Below are 19,991 nucleotides of genomic sequence, written 5' to 3' on the forward strand. Positions count from 1 at the left end.
AAGGTTGAAAACATTGGAAAATATACAGTGGAAGATATTAAAGGGTTGAACACATTGGGAAATATACAGTGGAAGATAGTAAAAGGTTGAAAACAATATTAAAAGGTTGAAAACATTGGGAAATATACAGTGGAAATATACAGTGGAAGATATTAAAAGGTTGAAAACATTGGGAAATATACAGTGGAAGATATTAAAGGGTTGAAAACATTGGGAAATATACAGTGGAAATATACAGTGGAAGATATTAAAAGGTTGAAAACATTGGGAAATATACAGTGGAAGATATTAAAAGGTTGAAAACATTGGGAAATATACAGTGGAAGATATTAAAGGGTTGAAAACATTGGGAAATATACAGTGGAAATATACAGTGGAAGATATTAAAAGGTTGAAAACATTGGGAAATATACAGTGGAAGATATTAAAGGGTTGAAAACATTGGGAAATATACAGTGGAAGATATTAAAAGGTTGAAAACATTGGGAAATATACAGTGGAAGATATTAAAGGGTTGAAAACATTGGGAAATATACAGTGGAAGATATTAAAGGGTTGAAAAAATTGGGAAATATACAGTGGAAGATATTAAAGGGTTGAAAACATTGGGAAATATACAGTGGAAGATATTAAAGGGTTGAAAACATTGGGAAATATACAGTGGAAATATACAGTGGAAGATATTAAAAGGTTGAAAACATTGGGAAATATACAGTGGAAATATACAGTGGAAGATATTAAAGGGTTGAAAACATTGGGAAATATACAGTGGAAATATACAGTGGAAGATATTAAAGGGTTGAAAACATTGGGAAATATACAGTGGAAATATACAGTGGAAGATATTAAAAGGTTGAAAACATTGGGAAATATACAGTGGAAGATATTAAAGGGTTGAAAACATTGGGAAATATACAGTGGAAATATACAGTGGAAGATATCAAAAGGTGATTAAAGAAATGCAGTAAAATGGTTAAGAATGTTATAATGATGGTTGTTTTTAAGGTACAGTATATCTGGAACATGTTTAAGAGTCTTGGAGGAGGTTGATATTGACATGGTGTAATGATGAAATGTTATGTTTAAATGATGAAATGTTTAAAAAATGTTGGATGTTTAAGATGTAATGGGAGTAATAAAGTAGGTTGGAGTAAGATTAGAATTGAGTGGAATGAGAAAGGTTAATGTCTAGAAATGAATGTTTTAAAAGTGAATGATAATGTAGTATCCTAAGGGTGCTAGCTGGACTAGCTCCCCAGGTCAGAACAGCCAGGAGGAGGCAGGAAGAGGTACGCGTGCGGTTGAGGCGGACATCCTGTCTAGGCAAGAGAAGAATCCCCTTCTGAGAAATGGCCGCATTACAGTAGGTGTTAACCACTGAATGCGTGCGTCATCGGGGCAGATCTTTAACCACCGTGAGTCAGCAGAATACGAGGAGTGAAAGAGGCAGGATTTTTGGGAGAGGTACAACTCTCTTTGAGCTTGCTAGAAGAACCTGTCTTCAGCTGGAGGAAGATTTTGCTAAATCTTTTTAGCTTAAAATGCATCGATATTTATTCTTAGTGTTTAAGTAGAAATCTAGGGGGAACACTTAAGGTTACCTCATTGATAGGAGTGTTAAAGTAGTTAAACACCGACTGAAGGACTGATCATCCCGAGGGGGGAAGACAAACGGTTTATAAATTGTAAGAAATGTTTTTTCTTGTTATTAAATACTGTGCTTCTCATAAAATTGTAAAAGGACAAACAATATATTACTGGCACCCTAATAATGGTTTAGTTAAGGGCGCTGGAGGCATCTATGACTCTAATCCAGGGTTAATTTTCACTTATCGGTTTGTGATATTTCTTTGTGATTGATTGATCTGGGATTTTTTATGTATTTTTCTAGAATTTTGAATAAACTAGCTTTATTGTTCTGACACCCTGTGTTATCAAAGAGTCATACAAATGCATGTCGTTTTACTCTAGGTTTCTGAAATTGACTTGGTTACTTCCGGCGCCGACAGAGATGGCCGCCTCGCTTCGCGTTCCTAGGAAACTATGCAGTTTTTTGTTTTTTTACGTGTTATTTCTTACATTAGTACCCCAGGTCATCTTAGGTTTCATCACATACAGTCAAGAAGAACTACTGAATATAAGATCAGCGTCAACTCACCATCAGTACGACCAAGAATACGCTTTTCGCGACGCGGATCCTGTGCTCTGCCTTACAAACAGGACAACGGAGTGGATCCCATGCAGCGACCCAAAAACACGACTCCAAAAAAGAGGGAAACGAGGCGGTCTTCTGGTCAGACTCCGGAGACGGGCACATCGTGCACCATTCCCTAGCATTCTTCTTGCCAATGTCCAGTCTCTTGACAACAAGGTTGATGAAATCCGAGCAAGGGTAGCATTCCAGAGGGACATCAGAGACTGTAACGTTCTTTGCTTCACGGAAACGTGGCTTACTGGAGAGACGCTATCCGAAGCGGTGCAGCCAACAGGTTTCTCCACGCATCGCGCAGACAGGAAAAAACATCTTTCTGGTAAAAAGAGGGGCGGGGGCGTATGCCTTATGACTAACGTGACATGGTGTGATGAAAGAAACATACAGGAACTCAAATCCTTCTGTTCACCTGATTTAGAATTCCTCACAATCAAATGTAGACCGCATTATCTACCAAGAGAATTCTCTTCGATTATAATCACAGCCGTATATATCCCCCCCCAAGCAGACACATCGTTGGCTCTGAATGAACTTTATTTGACTCTTTGCAAACTGGAAACCATTTATCCGGAGGCTGCATTCATTGTAGCTGGGGATTTTAACAAGGCTAATCTGAAAACAAGACTCCCCAAATTTTATCAGCATATCGATTGCGCAACCAGGGGTGGAAAGACCTTGGATCATTGTTACTCTAACTTCCGCGACGCATATAAGGCCCTGCCCCGCCCCCCTTTCGGAAAAGCTGACCACGACTCCATTTTGTTGATCCCTGCCTACAGACAGAAACTAAAACAAGAGGCTCCCACGCTGAGGTCTGTCCAATGCTGGTCCGACCAAGCTGACTCCACACTCCAAGACTGCTTCCATCACGTGGACTGGGACATGTTTCGTATTGCGTCAGACAACAACATTGACGAATACGCTGATTCGGTGTGCGAGTTCATTAGAACGTGCGTTGAAGATGTCGTTCCCATAGCAACGATTAAAACATTCCCTAACCAGAAACCGTGGATTGATGGCAGCATTCGTGTGAAACTGAAAGCGCGAACCACTGCTTTTAATCAGGGCAAGGTGTCTGGTAACATGACCGAATACAAACAGTGCAGCTATTCCCTCCGCAAGGCTATCAAACAAGCTAAGCGTCAGTACAGAGACAAAGTAGAATCTCAATTCAACGGCTCAGACACAAGAGGCATGTGGCAGGGTCTACAGTCAATCACGGACTACAGGAAGAAATCCAGCCCAGTCACGGACCAGGATGTCCTGCTCCCAGAAAGACTAAATAACTTTTTTGCCCGCTTTGAGGACAATACAGTGCCACTGACACGGCCTGCAACGAAAACTTGCGGTCTCTCCTTCACTGCAGCCGAGGTGAGTAAGACATTTAAACGTGTTAACCCTCGCAAGGCTGCAGGCCCAGACGGCATCCCCAGCCGCGCCCTCAGAGCATGCGCAGACCAGCTGGCCGGTGTGTTTACGGACATATTCAATCAATCCCTATACCAGTCTGCTGTTCCCACATGCTTCAAGAGGGCCACCATTGTTCCTGTTCCCAAGAAAGCTAAGGTAACTGAGCTAAACGACTACCGCCCCGTAGCACTCACTTCCGTCATCATGAAGTGCTTTGAGAGACTAGTCAAGGACCATATCACCTCCACCCTACCTGACACCCTAGACCCACTCCAATTTGCTTACCGCCCAAATAGGTCCACAGACGATGCAATCTCAACCACACTGCACACTGCCCTAACCCATCTGGACAAGAGGAATACCTATGTGAGAATGCTGTTCATTGACTACAGCTCGGCATTCAACACCATAGTACCCTCCAAGCTCGTCATCAAGCTCGAGACCCTGGGTCTCGACCCCGCCCTGTGCAACTGGGTACTGGACTTCCTGACGGGCCGCCCCCAGGTGGTGAGGGTAGGCAACAACATCTCCTCCCCGCTGATCCTCAACACTGGGGCCCCACAAGGGTGCGTTCTGAGCCCTCTCCTGTACTCCCTGTTCACCCACGACTGCGTGGCCACGCACGCCTCCAACTCAATCATCAAGTTTGCGGACGACACAACAGTGGTAGGCTTGATTACCAACAACGACGAGACGGCCTACAGGGAGGAGGTGAGGGCCCTCGGAGTGTGGTGTCAGGAAAATAACCTCACACTCAACGTCAACAAAACTAAGGAGATGATTGTGGACTTCAGGAAACAGCAGAGGGAACACCCCCCTATCCACATCGATGGAACAGTAGTGGAGAGGGTAGCAAGTTTTAAGTTCCTCGGCATACACATCACAGACAAACTGAATTGGTCCACTCACACAGACAGCATTGTGAAGAAGGCGCAGCAGCGCCTCTTCAACCTCAGGAGGCTGAAGAAATTCGGCTTGTCACCAAAAGCACTCACAAACTTCTACAGATGCACAATCGAGAGCATCCTGGCGGGCTGTATCACCGCCTGGTACGGCAACTGCTCCGCCCTCAACCGTAAGGCTCTCCAGAGGGTAGTGAGGTCTGCACAACGCATCACCGGGGGCAAACTACCTGCCCTCCAGGACACCTACACCACCCGATGTCACAGGAAGGCCATAAAGATCATCAAGGACATCAACCACCCGAGCCACTGCCTGTTCACCCTGCTATCATCCAGAAGGCGAGGTCAGTACAGGTGCATCAAAGCTGGGACCGAGAGACTGAAAAACAGCTTCTATCTCAAGGCTATCAGACTGTTAAACAGCCACCACTAACATTGAGTGGCTGCTGCCAACACACTGACACTGACTCAACCCCAGCCACTTTAATAATGGGAATTGATGGGAAATGATGTAAATATATCACTAGCCACTTTAAACAATGCTACCTTATATAATGTTACTTACCCTACATTATTCATCTCATAGGCATACGTATATACTGTACTCTATATCATCGACTGTGTCCTTATTTAATACATGTATCACTAGCCACTTTAACTATGCCACTTTGTTTACATACTCATCTCATATGTATATACTGTACTCGATACAATCTACTGTATCTGCCTATGCTGCTCTGTACCATCACTCATTCATATATCCTTATGTACATATTCTTTATCCCCTCACACTGTGTACAAGACAGTAGTTTTGAAATTGTTAGTTAGATTACTTGTTGGTTATTACTGCATTGTCGGAACTAGAAGCACAAGCATTTCGCTACACTCGCATTAACATCTGCTAACCATGTGTATGTGACAAATAAAATTTGATTTGATTTGATTTGATTAATCGAGGATCTCTAGCAAATTTTCTTGGCTAACTAGTCCATTGGGAACCCTAGACCCGAACTATAGGTACGGAGTGCATTGATAGGAGTCGTAAAATGGGTGTCTGGGCTAAACCAACCCAGAGGAGTGCGTCCCACTCATAGTGTGCTGAAGTTGAAGCTCTGGCCTGGACGATCCTGAGAAGGCGCTGGGGGTTTATAAATTAGGAGTGAGAGAGCATAGGCACTCGTCTTCTAGGATAGCCCACTTTACTCTAAGGCCTTTACTGTTGAGGAACAGTCCCTAGCCGTATACTAGCTCAGTGGTAAAGCAGAGCGGCATCTATCAGATCTGTAGGGATTAATGAGGAGGAATAATTGACCTGCCATTGGGTAGGCAGGGGCGAGTTGAATTGTTAATCCTGCAGAGGTGGTATTCTAGCTCTGACACAGGGTTAGAAACCTAGAACATAAAACAGTGTTTGTATGGTCCTAAAATGGTTCTCACGTTAAACGTCAACTTTGGCCACGAAAATTCTCAATTTTCAAACAGAAATGGGGTATGCCTTTGGTGGTTCATCGATGACGATGATACATTACTCCCACTCGCCAGAAAAAGTAACTATTGACTCCTGAGTTTAAAAAAATCTTAACTAGACAGTAGCTAGCCAGTTTGCTAGCATCATTTAATAGCCTAATGGTAGTAGCTAGTACTACTAACTAGTAGCTAGGCCATAATTTAAAATAAGAATTTGTTCTTAACTGACTTGCCTAGTTAAACGAAGATAAAAAATAAAAAAAAAATGTGAATATTGGTTGATAAAATAGGTTTTCTCCTGTATAAACTCATTTAAATCAACATAAGGCTTACATAAACAGACAGCAGGCAGCGCAGCAATACGGCAGCCCAGTGGGGAACATGAGTCTGTTATGATGCAGTCCTAGTGCTCCTTAGACAAACTCTGATTAGGACTGATTAGTTTATGTAGTGCTGCCTGCTGCTGTCTGTTTGCATGGCAACGCTTAGCAACACCAAGTATATTGGGTAGCTAATGGAAAATAATACAATACAATAGAATATAGCTAGATAGAAATGGCTGTGGGTTCATATGTGACCAACTGGATTCCAACCAGGGTCTCCTGAACACTACATGACTGTGTTAGCTCCTTGAGCTCAAGCCTGGGGAGCTAACACAAGTCTTCAGGTCTCAAGCAAGGTTACTCATCATGTGAACATGGTTCATCATTCCACCTCCGTTACACATGGAACCCAGAGAGATCAGCAGATGAAGGTTAAAACATTCATCCTGTACCAAGTTGTTCAGCATTGACTGACCTGTATAAATAGAGGTTAAATAGAAAATAAATAACTAACCTCCCAGGTTGGTGGGCTTGTCTATGAGCGAGGCAACCACCAGGAGGGCACTGTGCAGCTTGCCCAGGCGTGCTGCTCTCTGCTGGGGCACCAGACCCAGCTCTGGCTCCTGTTCCTGGATCCCCAACCTCCAGGGGGTCATCTTCTTCTGGACCTCGGCCCAGCGCTCCTCACCATCCTGATCCCCTAACAAACAACAACACTGAGGCATCTTCAACAGGGCTTTTAAACTGAAGTCCAGAACACTTATAAAATCAGGGACCTGGCCAATCAATTTCATGAATTGATCATTTAACTACCAGGTAGAAAGGAGAACCAGCAGTACTTCAGACCAATAGTTGAATAGCTGTGATCTCCACTTTAACCAGAGTAGCTGTCTGTTGGGTACAGTCTCTGCTGCCATCTAGTGGTGATACCCTTTTCAGTTCAATACAACTTCCTTTATCCCCTCAGGGGAATGTACCTTTATCCTGCTGGATCCAGTCTCCAGGCTGAATCTGGCTCAGGTCAGGGACAGGGTTCCTCAACGGGAGAGATGCACTCTGGGAGAAGTCCACCAACTTCTCAAACTTCCAGGGCGGAATCCACTCGTCCTCAAACACCTCTGATAGGCTGGGGAATGTGTAGAATATGGTCTGGCAGGGAGAGACGGGAGGAAAAAGGACAGTTTACACACGTCGTCTCTCCTCAATCGACACTCGGTACATTCGTTTTTTAGAGACCCAACACAATCAGGTCAAATTACAATGAATCAAGAGATTTTAAAAGATTTATACTTCAAATTCACACAATCAATCAACAATACAGTGTCTTACTTCCACACTATAGTCTCTAACAGGATGAAAGCCACCAAAGAAGAAGTGGTCCTGGATCCTGGTCCAGTTCTTATTGGCATTTCTGTACAGAGATATACAGTAGTTATACGAGTCCAATAATGTATTTATTTAATCTAGGCAAGTTAGTTAAGAACAAATTCTTATTTACAATGGCGGCCTACCCTGGCCAAACCCAGACTACGCTGGGCCAATTGTGCACCGCCCTATGGGACTCCCAATCACAACCGGATGTGATCTAGCCTGGATTCGAACCAGGTACTGCAGTGATGCCTCTTGCACTGAGATACAATGTCTTAGACCACTGCACCACTCGGGAGCCCAATAACAATTTCCACAGTTTCCAATGGAGCTAAGATAACCAAATGTGGTTCCTCCTTCACTAATAATAACAGGTAGCCTAGTGGTTAGAGTGTTGGACTAGATCGAATCAATGAGCTGACAAGGTCAAAATCTGTGGTTCCTCCTTCACTAATAATAACAGGTAGCCTAGTGGTTAGAGCGTTGAACTAGTAACCGAAAGGTTGTTAGATCGAATCAATGAGCTGACAAGGTCAAAATATGTGGTTCTGCCCCTGAACAAGGCAGTTAACCCACTGTTCCTAGGCCGTCATTGAAAATAAGAATGTGTTCTTAACTGACTTGCCTGGTTAAATTTTTAAAAAGAGACTTCCAGTAATATATGCCATTTAGCAGTCACTTTTATCCAAAGAGACTTACAGTCATGTGTGTATACATGTTATGAATAGTGTACAGATGTACAGTGACTGTATGAATTTTAGAATGCGATTCCTGCGGCAACCTTGGCAACATAATAATCCTAGTTCATATGTAACTCACTCACCCAGTACTCTGCATAGCCTCAGCCTGGTGCAGACAGGCCTTAACGACGGTGGCCAACCCCCCGAGCCCATCCGCTCCCCCGGCCCCCTCCTCGGCCTCGGCCCTCGCCCCCTCCAGACCCCACACCCTCTTCAGGGCCAGCAGGGCGTACAGACGAACACTGAAGTTATGGCTGAAACACCACTGGAGTATAACATCCAGGGCCTTACGCCACTGTACTGCCTGGTGGGGGGTACAGACAGAGAGATGGAGAGATGGAGAGAGACGGAGAGAGAAAGACAGACAGAGAGAGAGAGATGGAGAGATAGAGAGATACAGAGACGGAGAGAGAGAGAGAGAGAGAGAGAGATGGAGAGAGAGACAGAGAGAGATGGAGAGATAGAGAGAGAGACAGAGAGAGAGAGACGGAGAGAGAGAGAGAGAGAGATGGAGACGGAGAGAGAGAGACAGAGAGACAGAGAGATAGAGATACAGAGAGAGATACATACAGAGAGAAGGGAGAGAGATACAGAGAGAAGGGAGAGAAGTGTGAACACTGAAGTTATGACTGAAACACACTGAAACACAACTGGAGGATCGTGTCCAGGGCCTTAAGCCACTGTACTGCCTGGTGTGGAGGGACACAGAGGAGGAGGAGAGGGGCTCAGGAGAAGGGAGAAGAGTCCCCGGTGCTTTGAAGGTTTTACTTTATGATGGTGACATGTGGCTCTTACCTTCTCCTTGAGTTGAGGCATGATGATGTTGAGGTGGACCAACACAGACAGGAAGGTACAGACACTGGTCTTGGTCTTCTCTTGATCCTGTTCAGACACAAACCACATCAATTAGACACATTGGCTATAGATCAATATTGACTATTACAAGTTCTTTAAGCCAGTGAAAATAGAAGCCACTTTTCATTCAGTGACAATACAATAGATGCCAGTTTTTGTGGTATTGTGTGGTGCAGTGGGTAAGAGCATGGCACTAGCAACACCAAGGTTGAGGGTTCAATTCCCGAAAAGGGTAAGCACTCACCACCCTGAAGCAGGCCCAGAGTCAGTCTGTATTCTGGGTCCTGGACTAGGATTAAAACCATCTGCCACTCACCACCCTGAAGCAGGCCCAGAGTCAGTCTGTATTCAGGGTACTGGACTAAGATTAAAACCATGTGCCACTCACCACCCTGAAGCAGGCCCAGAGTCAGTCTGTATTCAGGGTACTGGACTAAGATTAAAACCATCTGCCACTCACCACACTGAAGCAGGCCCAGAGTCGGTCTATGTGTTCAGGATACTGGACTAGGATTAGAACCATCTTCCACTCTATCAGGTACTTGACTGAGGCCTGGTTACTGACGAAACCTGCCTCAAACACACGACCCAGAACGGTACCTACAAACTCCTGGATGAACACAAACACAGGGTTAATAGAGGTTTCATTCAGGTGTGTATGTGTGTGTGTGTGTGTGTGTGTGTGTCTCACCCCTCTCAGTTTGGGCAGCAGCATCAGTAGTGTCTGCCACACCCTGTTCTTGACACGATGCTGCAGGGAGTTGCTATAGTAACGCTGTTTTGACTTCGATATGGCCTCATCCTGAAAGAGAAAAAGACTTAAAACGACACATGAACTAATAACTACTGTGTTGGAGCTCAGGGAGATGGACAGTGGTCTTTAATATATTACTGCAGTATGAACTGGATTAATGTGTGTGATGCTATGAACACACACACACTGAATGAGTAGACATCGTGGACTATAAACAAGCCAAATCTCCAGCTGTGTCAGTCTTCCCTTGATTCCTACGGTCCTCTCTGGTCACCTCCTCCTCAAAATGAATTGGAGGATAAGATCTCAGAGGAGGAACCTAGGATGTTCTCCTGTAATGTATTTTGAGAAGGAGGTAAGGAGAGAGGACGCGAGGAAAGACTAATTGAGGAAGAGCCCTGGTCTTACCTTTTTAAGCAAGCAGAGAACCAGTTCTTCCATCAGTCTCTCATGCAGCTGATTGGAGGGCTGGAGGCGGCTGAGGAACGCCACGACACACACACGTGGGAACTGGTCATCCCGGTTATCACTGCCAGAGAGAAAGAGAAAGCTTAGAGATAAATGTATCTCTGCAGAGAAATAGGGACTACATTCACTGTTGACTATAGTACAAAGAAGGTCCACTATTGTCAGTGATGTGGTCGAATCCATGTTTTTATAGCCTGAATACACTACAGTGAGGGTCAGGTACTATGTTCCAGTCCCACTACAGTGAGGGGTCAGGTAATATGTTATAGTCCCACTACAGTGAGGGTCAGGTAATATGTTCCAGTCCCACTACAGTGAGGGGTCAGGTAATATGTCCCAGTCCCACTACAGTGAGGGGTCAGGTACTATGTTCCAGTCCCACTACAGTGAGGGGTCAGGTAATATGTTCCAGTCCCACTACAGTGAGGGTCAGGTACTATGTTCCAGTCCCACTACAGTGAGGGGTCAGGTAATATGTTCCAGTCCCACTACAGTGAGGGTCAGGTAATATGTTCCAGTCCCACTACAGTGAGGGGTCAGGTAATATGTTCCAGTCCCACTACAGTGAGGGGTCAGGTAATATGTTCCAGTCCCACTACAGTGAGGGGTCAGGTAATATGTTCCAGTCCCACTACAGTGAGGGGTCAGGTTATAGGTTCCAGTCCCACTACAGTATAGTACAGCAGACAAGACTACAGTAGAGTACAGTATAGTACAGTAGACTATAGTACAGTACAGTAGACTATAGTACAGTATAGTACAGTAGACTAGAGTACAGTACAGTATAGTAGAGTACCATAGACTACAGTAGACTACAGCATAGTACAGTAGACTACAGTAGAGTACACTACAGCACACTATAGTACAATAGAGTAGACTACACATAGTACAGTAGACTACAGTATAGTACAGGACAGTAAACTACTGTATAGTAAAGGAGAGTACTGTGTATAGTAGAGTACAGTAGACTACAGTATAGTACAGGACAGTAGACTACAGAACAGTACCATAGACTACAGTATAGTACAGTACACTATAGTATAGTACAGTAGACTACAGTACACTAGGGTACAGTAGATTACACTATAGTACAATACACTACAGTATAGTACAGTACACTACAGTACACTACAGTACAGTAGACTACCGTATAGTACAGTACACTACAGTACAGTAGACTACAGTACAGTAGACTACAGTACAGTACTCTATAGTACAGTACACTATAGTACAGTACAGTAGACTATAGTACAGTACAGTAGACTACCGTATAGTACAGTACACTATAGTACAGTACAGTACACTACAGCATAGTACAGTACAGTAAACTATAGTACAGAACACTATAGTACAGTACAATAAACTACAGTATAGTACAGTACACTATAGTACAGTACAGTAGACTACCGTAAAGTACAGTACACTACAGTGTAGTACAGTAAACTACAGTATAGTACAGTAGACTATAGTACAGTACACTACAGTATAGTACAGTACACTATATATAGTACAGTACAGTAAACTACAGTATAGTACAGTAGACTATAGCATAGTACAGTAAACTACAGTATAGTACAGTACAGTAGACTACACTATAGTAGATGAAGTGAGTTCAGCAGCTGACCTGGGGACTGCAGTGTTAGCAGCACACTCCTCTCCAAGCCTCTCCACATAGACCTGAACCTCCTGGATCAGCCTATGGAGAAGACAATCCATTATCCAGACAAGACCCTCAGTCCACAACAACCACTCCAATAACACACTCTCTCACATTCTCTGTCTCTTCTCGCTCACATTCTCTGACTCTTCTCGCTCACATTCTCTGACTCTTCTCGCTCACATTCTCTGTCTCTTCTCGCTCACATTCTCTGACTCTCGCTCACATTCTCTGTGTCTTCTCGCTCACATTCTCTGACTCTTCTCGCTCACATTCTCTGACTCTCGCTCACATTCTCTGACTCTTCTCGCTCACATTCTCTGACTCTTCTCGCTCACATTCTCTGACTCTTCTCGCTCACATTCTCTGACTCTTCTCGCTCACATTCTCTGACTCTCGCTCACATTCTCTGACTCTCGCTCACATTCTCTGACTCTCGCTCACATTCTCTGACTCTCGCTCACATTCTCTGACTCTCGCTCACATTCTCTGACTCTTCTCGCTCACATTCTCTGACTCTCGCTCACATTCTCTGACTCTCGCTCACATTCTCTGACTCTCGCTCACATTCTCTGACTCTCGCTCACATTCTCTGACTCTTCTCGCTCACATTCTCTGACTCTTCTCGCTCACATTCTCTGACTCTTCTCGCTCACATTCTCTGACTCTTCTCGCTCACATTCTCTGACTCTTCTCGCTCACATTCTCTGACTCTTCTCGCTCACATTCTCTGACTCTTCTCGCTCACATTCTCTGACTCTTCTCGCTCACATTCTCTGACTCTTCTCGCTCACATTCTCTGACTCTTCTCGCTCACATTCTCTGACTCTTCTCGCTCACATTCTCTGACTCTCGCTCACATTCTCTGACTCTCGCTCACATTCTCTGACTCTCGCTCACATTCTCTGACTCTTCTCGCTCACATTCTCTGACTCTCGCTCACATTCTCTGACTCTCGCTCACATTCTCTGACTCTCGCTCACATTCTCTGACTCTCGCTCACATTCTCATTCTTTCACACACCAACCTTTGGTCCCTCCTGAACACAGGTCCATACACACATGCCTCAGCCAGGATGTCAAGGTGCAGTAGGGCACTGGAGAACATGGCATCTGATTGGCTCTCGCCTTCACTTCCTGGGTCAGAGGGCAGCCAGGTGTGGCAGCAGTGTTGGATCAGAACGTTGAATACACCAGTCTTGGCCTGGGAGAGTTCCATCAACTCAATGGCTATCTAGAGATTGAGAGGAGTCAGGTTAATTACACATCAGTTGTGTCCACATCAACGCTGTGTTTTAATACTCATAATAACCACAACATGTTCTGCTAAACACTTGGAACTAATTGCCAAGTCACATTTATCCTGTGAATATGTACCCCATGCCTCCCTCTAGTTACCTGTTGTAGAGTAACAGTGAACCCAGGTGTTGATACCCCATGCCTCCCTCTAGTTACCTGTTGTAGAGTAACAGTGAGCCCAGGTGCTGATACCCCATGCCTCCCTCTAGTTACCTGTTGTAGAGTAACAGTAAACCCAGGTGTTGATACCCCATGCCTCCCTCTAGTTACCTGTTGTAGAGTAACAGTGAGCCCAGGTGTTGATACCCCATGCCTCCCTCTAGTTACCTGTTGTAGAGTAACAGTGAACCCAGGTGTTGATACCCCATGCCTCCCTCTAGTTACCTGTTGTAGAGTAACAGTGAGCCCAGGTGTTGATACCCCATGCCTCCCTCTAGTTACCTGTTGTAGAGTAACAGTGAGCCCAGGTGCCTGCTCCTCTGTTAACTCCAGCAGGCTGTGGTGAAAGGCCATGGTCACAAAGCCCTGCAGGGTGGGCCAGAAGTCATGAGGGTTACTGCTCAGTCCCAGCACCAGCTTCCAGGAGACAGTCACAGCCTCTACACACAGGGCCTCCTCAGACAGCGCCACCTGGTGGAGGGAGGGAGAAACACAGGTTTACTATTTCATATTGCCTTATCAGAAGCCATATAAAGCAGGACATAAATGACTTGGCCACATGACCACTGAAACACTGTTGCAGTCTAAATCAGCTGTTAAACAAAACCAAGGCTTGGATTTCACTGTCTTTCCCCATAGACTGCTTACAAGGTGTTACGGATACAGGTATCCTGTGTCTGTGTGTATCCTGTGTCGGTGTGTATCCTGTGTGTGTTTCTTTTCTCTCCTTCTCCCCTCACAGGTGAAAATCATCACTCCCCAATCAGTCAACAATCAACCCATCAATCAGAAGACACACCTCCTCCTGTTTCCTACCCTATCACAGTTCCTTCCCCATGGTTTAAAAACCCCATCATTTGTTTGTTCAGGAGCTCAATCTTTGTAATGCCATGTTGGAAGATAGCTGTTCTTTGTAGATTTCAGGAGAGCTCAATCTTTGTAATGCCATGTTGGTAGATAGCTGTTCTTTGTAGATTTCAGGAGAGCTCAATCTTTGTAATGCCATGTTGGAAGATAGCTGTTCTTTGTAGATTTCAGGGTAGCTCAATCTTTGTAATGCCATGTTGGAAGATAGCTGTTTGTAGATTTCAGGGTAGCTCAATCTTTGTAAATGCCATGTTTGTAGATCTCGGTTCTTCACTCGCTCTCTGTGTATTAATTAACCTCTTCTTTTGTTTGAGCACCTCCAAATCACTTGGTCATCTCCTGTGAGTATTGTTTTTGTTTATGGTGTTTGCTGGTGGGAAAAAGGGGAAACCAAGACAAGTCGCCCATGGGCATACACTACCCGTAGGTAAACTTTGTTAAAACACACTAGTTAGAACTGGGCGGACCACCCACTGTATTTTTGGTTAGTTAGTTAGCTGTTGTTGAAATAGGCTAGCCTAGCTTAGGGGTGTTTTTGCATATTTGTTTCTTTCCTTGGGTCCAGCTCAGCCCCTTTTCCTGCTCCCCCCCCCATTACCGTGTGTTTATAATAAACCCTGAGTTTGACGGTATTATTTCGGTTGTCGTGGTTATTTCGTTCACTTTTACTTTGTCACTATTATAATTTACATGAGTTATGTTACGGGTCTCACTACCATCCCCCCCTAGACTGTCGGGCCAAAAGAGATTCGTAACATAAGTGGGGGCTCATCCGGGATTTGTCTTTACTGACACCCATGCCGCTCATGTAGATTGTTGTAGTGGTATAGTTCAGTGTTGAGCGTCATAGCTGAAGTAGCATTAGTGTTTGCTATTTTCGTTGGCTCTTGTGAAGTAGTGTAAGATGGCTACTTTTGATTTGAAGTCCTTTTTGGATAATCCTTCGTGGGAGGTTTTTGATAAATGTCGTAGAGTTGATTTAATGACCTTGGCTGACCATTACTCAATATCAATTCCGCAGAGTGTAGTTAAGGCGGAGGTTAAACAGCTAGTGTTAAATGTATTGTTGGAAGAGCAGGTGCTTGTGTTACCGCTGCCTGAGTCTACTAACCCTGTAGGGGATGTAACTGCTCCTATAAGCCCATTGGTATCTGATAATGAGGGTGAGGCTAAAACACCAGCCACATTGTCCCATTTTGAACCACTCTCCCCACTGTCAAACGGTGATGCCAGAAGGGATGTCCGTTTAGCACAGTTCCAACTAGAGGTGGAAGAGAGAGCCCAAATTAGGCGAGAGACTCTCCAGTTGGAGATGTGTAAAATTGAGGCAGAAAGAGAACAGCGGCATTTAGATTTGGAGATGTGTAAAATGGAGGCAGAAAAAGAACGAGAACAACGGCAGATGATGTGTAAAATTGAGGCAGAAAGAGAACAGCGGCAGATGACGTTTAAAATGCGCCAGATGGAACTGGAGGCAGAGACAGCGAGGCTAGCCTTCGTTCCTACTGTGCCTGTTTGTGAGCCGTCCCCACCTGCTGTGTCCTCAAACACGTTTGACATTAGTAGGCAGATAGCCTTAGTACCTTTGTTCAGAGAGTCGGAGGTTGACTCCTATTTTTGTGTATTTGAGCGTATAGCCGTAGCATTGAAGTGGCCTGAAGAGGTATGGTGCCTATTACTTCAGTGTAAATTAACTGGTAAAGCCCAAGAGGTTTTGTCAGCGCTACCTCTGGAGGACAGTTTGAATTATGAAGTGGTCAAAGCTACTGTTCTTCGTGCCTATGAGCTTGTGCCTGAGGCATACCGACAGAGATTTAGGTCTCATAGAAAGTCTTCTAGTAAGACTTATGTGGAATTTGCTAGAGACAAGGGAAATCTGTTTGATAAATGGCATGCTGCTAGTAAGGTAACTGATTTCAACTCTCTCCGGGAGTTAATCTTGTTGGAAGAGTTTAAAAATTGCTTACCCGAACGCATTGTAGTTTACCTAAACGAACAGAAAGTATCCTCCCTGGCAGAAGCGTCTGTGTTGGCAGACGAGTTTGTGTTGACGCACAAGAGTGTGTTTTCGGCTCAAACTGAGAGTAGAACCACTGAGTTTCCTACCTTTAGCTCTAGTCGGCCCGCAGTAGTATATCAAGCACGCCAGAAGAATGAGCGTTCCTGTTTCTATTGTCATAAAGTGGGACATATGATTAATGATTGCTTCCTGCTTAAACGCAAACAAGGGATGCCTCTTCGTGCCAAGCCGCCAACAGGTGTTGGTCTAATTCGTACGGTTGTGAGGTCTGCAACAAAACAGGTGCCTCAGGGTAACTGTAGTTTGAAAGACCCAGTCCCCGACCGCAGTTATGAACCATTCATTTTCGAGGGGTTTGTGTCCCTAGAGAATGACGAAGCGTCTCAGCGTCCGGTTAAAATCCTTAGAGATACTGGTGCGGCGCAGTCGTTTATATTGTCTGATGTGTTGCCCTTATCTGACGATACATACTGTGGTTCCAGTGTGTTAGTGCAGGGTATTGAAATGGGTTTTGTCCCAGTGCCGTTGCACTTTGTGAAAGTACACTCTGAGTTAATCAGTGGAATATTCAGAGTGGGGGTACGTCCTAAGTTGCCAGTGAAAGGTGTGACCTTTATAATGGGTAACGATATTGCCGGAGGAAAGGTAGTACCCGTATTGGAAGTATTGGATAAAAGTGACCACTCTCTCTCGAATGAGTTGGCACAGAGTTATCCACATGTGTTCCCCGCTTGTGCTGTCACTCGTGCTCAGGCACTACAAGAGGGTGACGTGATAGATTTGTCGAACACTGTTCTGTTCAAAGAGGATGATCAAGAGGATGGATTGTGTGATACCTCTGAGAAGCTGATCACCTCTGACAAACAGCTCAGGAAAGAATCAAAGTACGTTGAAGTTATTGCTGATGCAATACAATTACCAGTCACTCGTGAGCAGCTGATTGCTAACCAAAAGGTTGACAACAAGCTTGCTAAATGTTTTTCTAGTGTTGTCTCGTTAGAAGAGGTGAAGAAGAAGAATGTGGCTTACTTCATTGATGGTAATCTCCTCATGCGTAAATGGAAATCCCATGTTGACGCGGGTGGAGATTGGAATGCTGTTTACCAAATAGTGATTCCTACAGCCTTTCGACAAAATGTGTTATCCCTTGCTCATGATCACCAGTGGTCTGGTCATTTAGGAATTACAAAGACGTATGATCGGATCCTTCGACATTTCTTTTGGCCAGGTTTAAAACAAGATGTGGCTCAGTTCTGTCGGACATGCCACACCTGTCAGATAACAGGAAAACCAAATCAGGTTATTCCTCCTGCTCCTCTTTGTCCTATACCTGTAATAGGTGAACCATTTGAGCATGTGGTGGTTGATTGTGTCGGACCGTTACCGAAGACAAAATCGGGTAACCAGTTTTTGTTAACGATAATGTGTATGGCTACAAGATACCCCGAGGCTATTCCTCTGAGAAGGATTACAGCTCCGATAGTGAGTAAAGCCTTAATAAAATTCTTCACGACATTCGGGTTACCTAAGGTGGTACAAAGCGATCAAGGTACCAATTTCCTATCCAAGCTCTTCAAGCAGGTGTTGAAATCCTTATCAATTACGCACCGTGTATCAAGCGCCTATCACCCAGAGTCTCAGGGTGCGCTTGAAAGATGGCATCAGACACTGAAGTCTATGCTACGTAAATATTGTTTGGAATCTGAGAAAGATTGGGATGAGGGAGTTCCTCTAGTTTTGTTTGCTGCTCGTGAAACTGTGCAGGAGTCCCTAGGTTTCAGCCCGGCTGAACTAGTGTTTGGTCACACAGTAAGAGGACCAATGAAAGTCCTTAAAGAACAGTTCTTGTCCCAAGAGTTGTGTACCAGAGATGAGAATGTGTTGGACTATGTTAGTCGCTTTCGTGAGCGCCTACACCAAGCTTGTGCTCTTGCAAAGGAAGCTCTGTCTTCCTCACAGAGGAGCATGAAAAGACACTATGATAAAGAGGCTGTTTCTCGTCCACTACAGCCAGGTGACCAAGTACTGGTGTTATTACCTGTTCCAGGATCTTCACTGTCAGCTCGTTTCTCTGGTCCTTATTTAATTGAAAAGAAAATAAGTGAAACTGACTATGTGCTTCAAACTCCTGATAGAAAACGCCAATCTCGTGTGTGTCACATTAACATGTTGAAAGCATACCACACCCGACCCATCACACAGTTAGATAGTTCAAAAACAGAGGAAGGTACTGCTGTCTCCTCTGCTACTACTGCAATGATAGTGGACTGTCATATTGATGATGTTGATGGCTTGGAGTTGCGCAATACTCAGCAGCAGTGTGTTAGATTGCCCAACTCAGAAATGCTGCTGTCTATCCAGTCAGGTCTGGTTCATTTAACGGATGGACAGGCTAATGATATTGTGAGGCTACTACACAGTTTTCCATGTCTCTTTAATGACGTTCCTACTCGCACAAATGTGTTGGAACATGACATTAATGTTGGAAATGCTACACCTATCAAGCAACACCCATATCGTATCAACGCTTCCAAGAGGAAGATAATGAGGGATGAGGTGAGATATTTGTTGGAGAATGACCTGGCTAAGCCAAGTTCAAGCCCTTGGAGTTCTCCTTGCATTCTGGTTCCTAAACCTGATGGTACGTCCAGGTTATGTACGGATTATCGAAAGGTAAATTCTGTCACAATGCCAGATTCGTTCCCGTTACCCAGACTGGACGACTGTATCGACACTATTGGTGCTGCTAAGTATGTGACCAAGTTGGACCTCTTAAAAGGTTACTGGCAGGTTCCGTTAACTTCACGTGCTTCTGAGATTTCTGCCTTTGTGACCCCAGACAACTTCCTTCAGTACTCAGTCATGGCTTTTGGGATGCGAAATGCACCAGCCACTTTCCAACGACTGGTTAACTCTGTATTAGCTGGCGTTCCTAATTGTAGTGCATACCTTGATGACCTAGTGATTTATTCGTCTACGTGGTCAGATCATGTTGACTTGCTAAGGGTAGTATGTGAACGGTTGGCAGCTGCTTCTCTAACCCTGAACTTGGCAAAGTGCGAGTTTGGGAAGGCTACTGTTACCTATCTCGGTAAAGAGGTTGGCCATGGACAGGTGCGCCCTGTTGATGCCAAGGTCTTGGCTATAACTGCATTCCCTGCACCTACCACTAGACGAGAGCTACGCCGCTTTTTAGGGATGGTTGGCTATTACCGTAGCTTCTGTAAAAATTTCTCTGCGGTAGTTGCTCCATTGACTGATTTGCTCAGTCCGGCAAGACCATTTGTGTTGTCCCCTGATTGTAAGAGAGCTTTTGAATCAGCGAAAGCACTCTTATGTAGTACCCCTGTACTTGCTGCTCCGGATTTTGAACAACCGTTCAAGCTTGAGGTAGATGCTAGTGCCAGAGGTGCTGGTGCTGTTCTACTGCAGCAGGACAAGAGTGGAGTAGATCATCCCGTTTGTTATTTTTCACGTAAATTTAATAAATG

The 19,991-nt window shown here is 44.6% G+C and overlaps 1 protein-coding gene across 1 annotated transcript in view; it reads right to left on the bottom strand.

Annotated features, from left to right (window-relative positions):
• The window catches only part of LOC139381865 (probable methyltransferase TARBP1), a 44,312-nt gene that overhangs the window by 8,517 nt on the left and 15,804 nt on the right, over positions 1 to 19,991 (bottom strand). Inside the window, exons 16-26 of the mRNA XM_071125692.1 lie at positions 13,896 to 14,084; positions 13,184 to 13,389; positions 12,124 to 12,195; positions 10,440 to 10,560; positions 9,969 to 10,079; positions 9,738 to 9,887; positions 9,218 to 9,304; positions 8,506 to 8,726; positions 7,644 to 7,725; positions 7,292 to 7,463; positions 6,829 to 7,014 (exon numbers count right to left, since the gene is read on the bottom strand). Of these exons, the coding sequence (XP_070981793.1) occupies positions 6,829 to 7,014; positions 7,292 to 7,463; positions 7,644 to 7,725; positions 8,506 to 8,726; positions 9,218 to 9,304; positions 9,738 to 9,887; positions 9,969 to 10,079; positions 10,440 to 10,560; positions 12,124 to 12,195; positions 13,184 to 13,389; positions 13,896 to 14,084 (1,597 nt within the window). The remainder of the gene's footprint in view (positions 1 to 6,828; positions 7,015 to 7,291; positions 7,464 to 7,643; positions 7,726 to 8,505; positions 8,727 to 9,217; positions 9,305 to 9,737; positions 9,888 to 9,968; positions 10,080 to 10,439; positions 10,561 to 12,123; positions 12,196 to 13,183; positions 13,390 to 13,895; positions 14,085 to 19,991) is intronic.

This window comes from Oncorhynchus clarkii, chromosome 23, assembly GCF_045791955.1.
Source record: "Oncorhynchus clarkii lewisi isolate Uvic-CL-2024 chromosome 23, UVic_Ocla_1.0, whole genome shotgun sequence".
NCBI classification, from domain to species: Eukaryota; Metazoa; Chordata; class Actinopteri; order Salmoniformes; family Salmonidae; genus Oncorhynchus; species Oncorhynchus clarkii.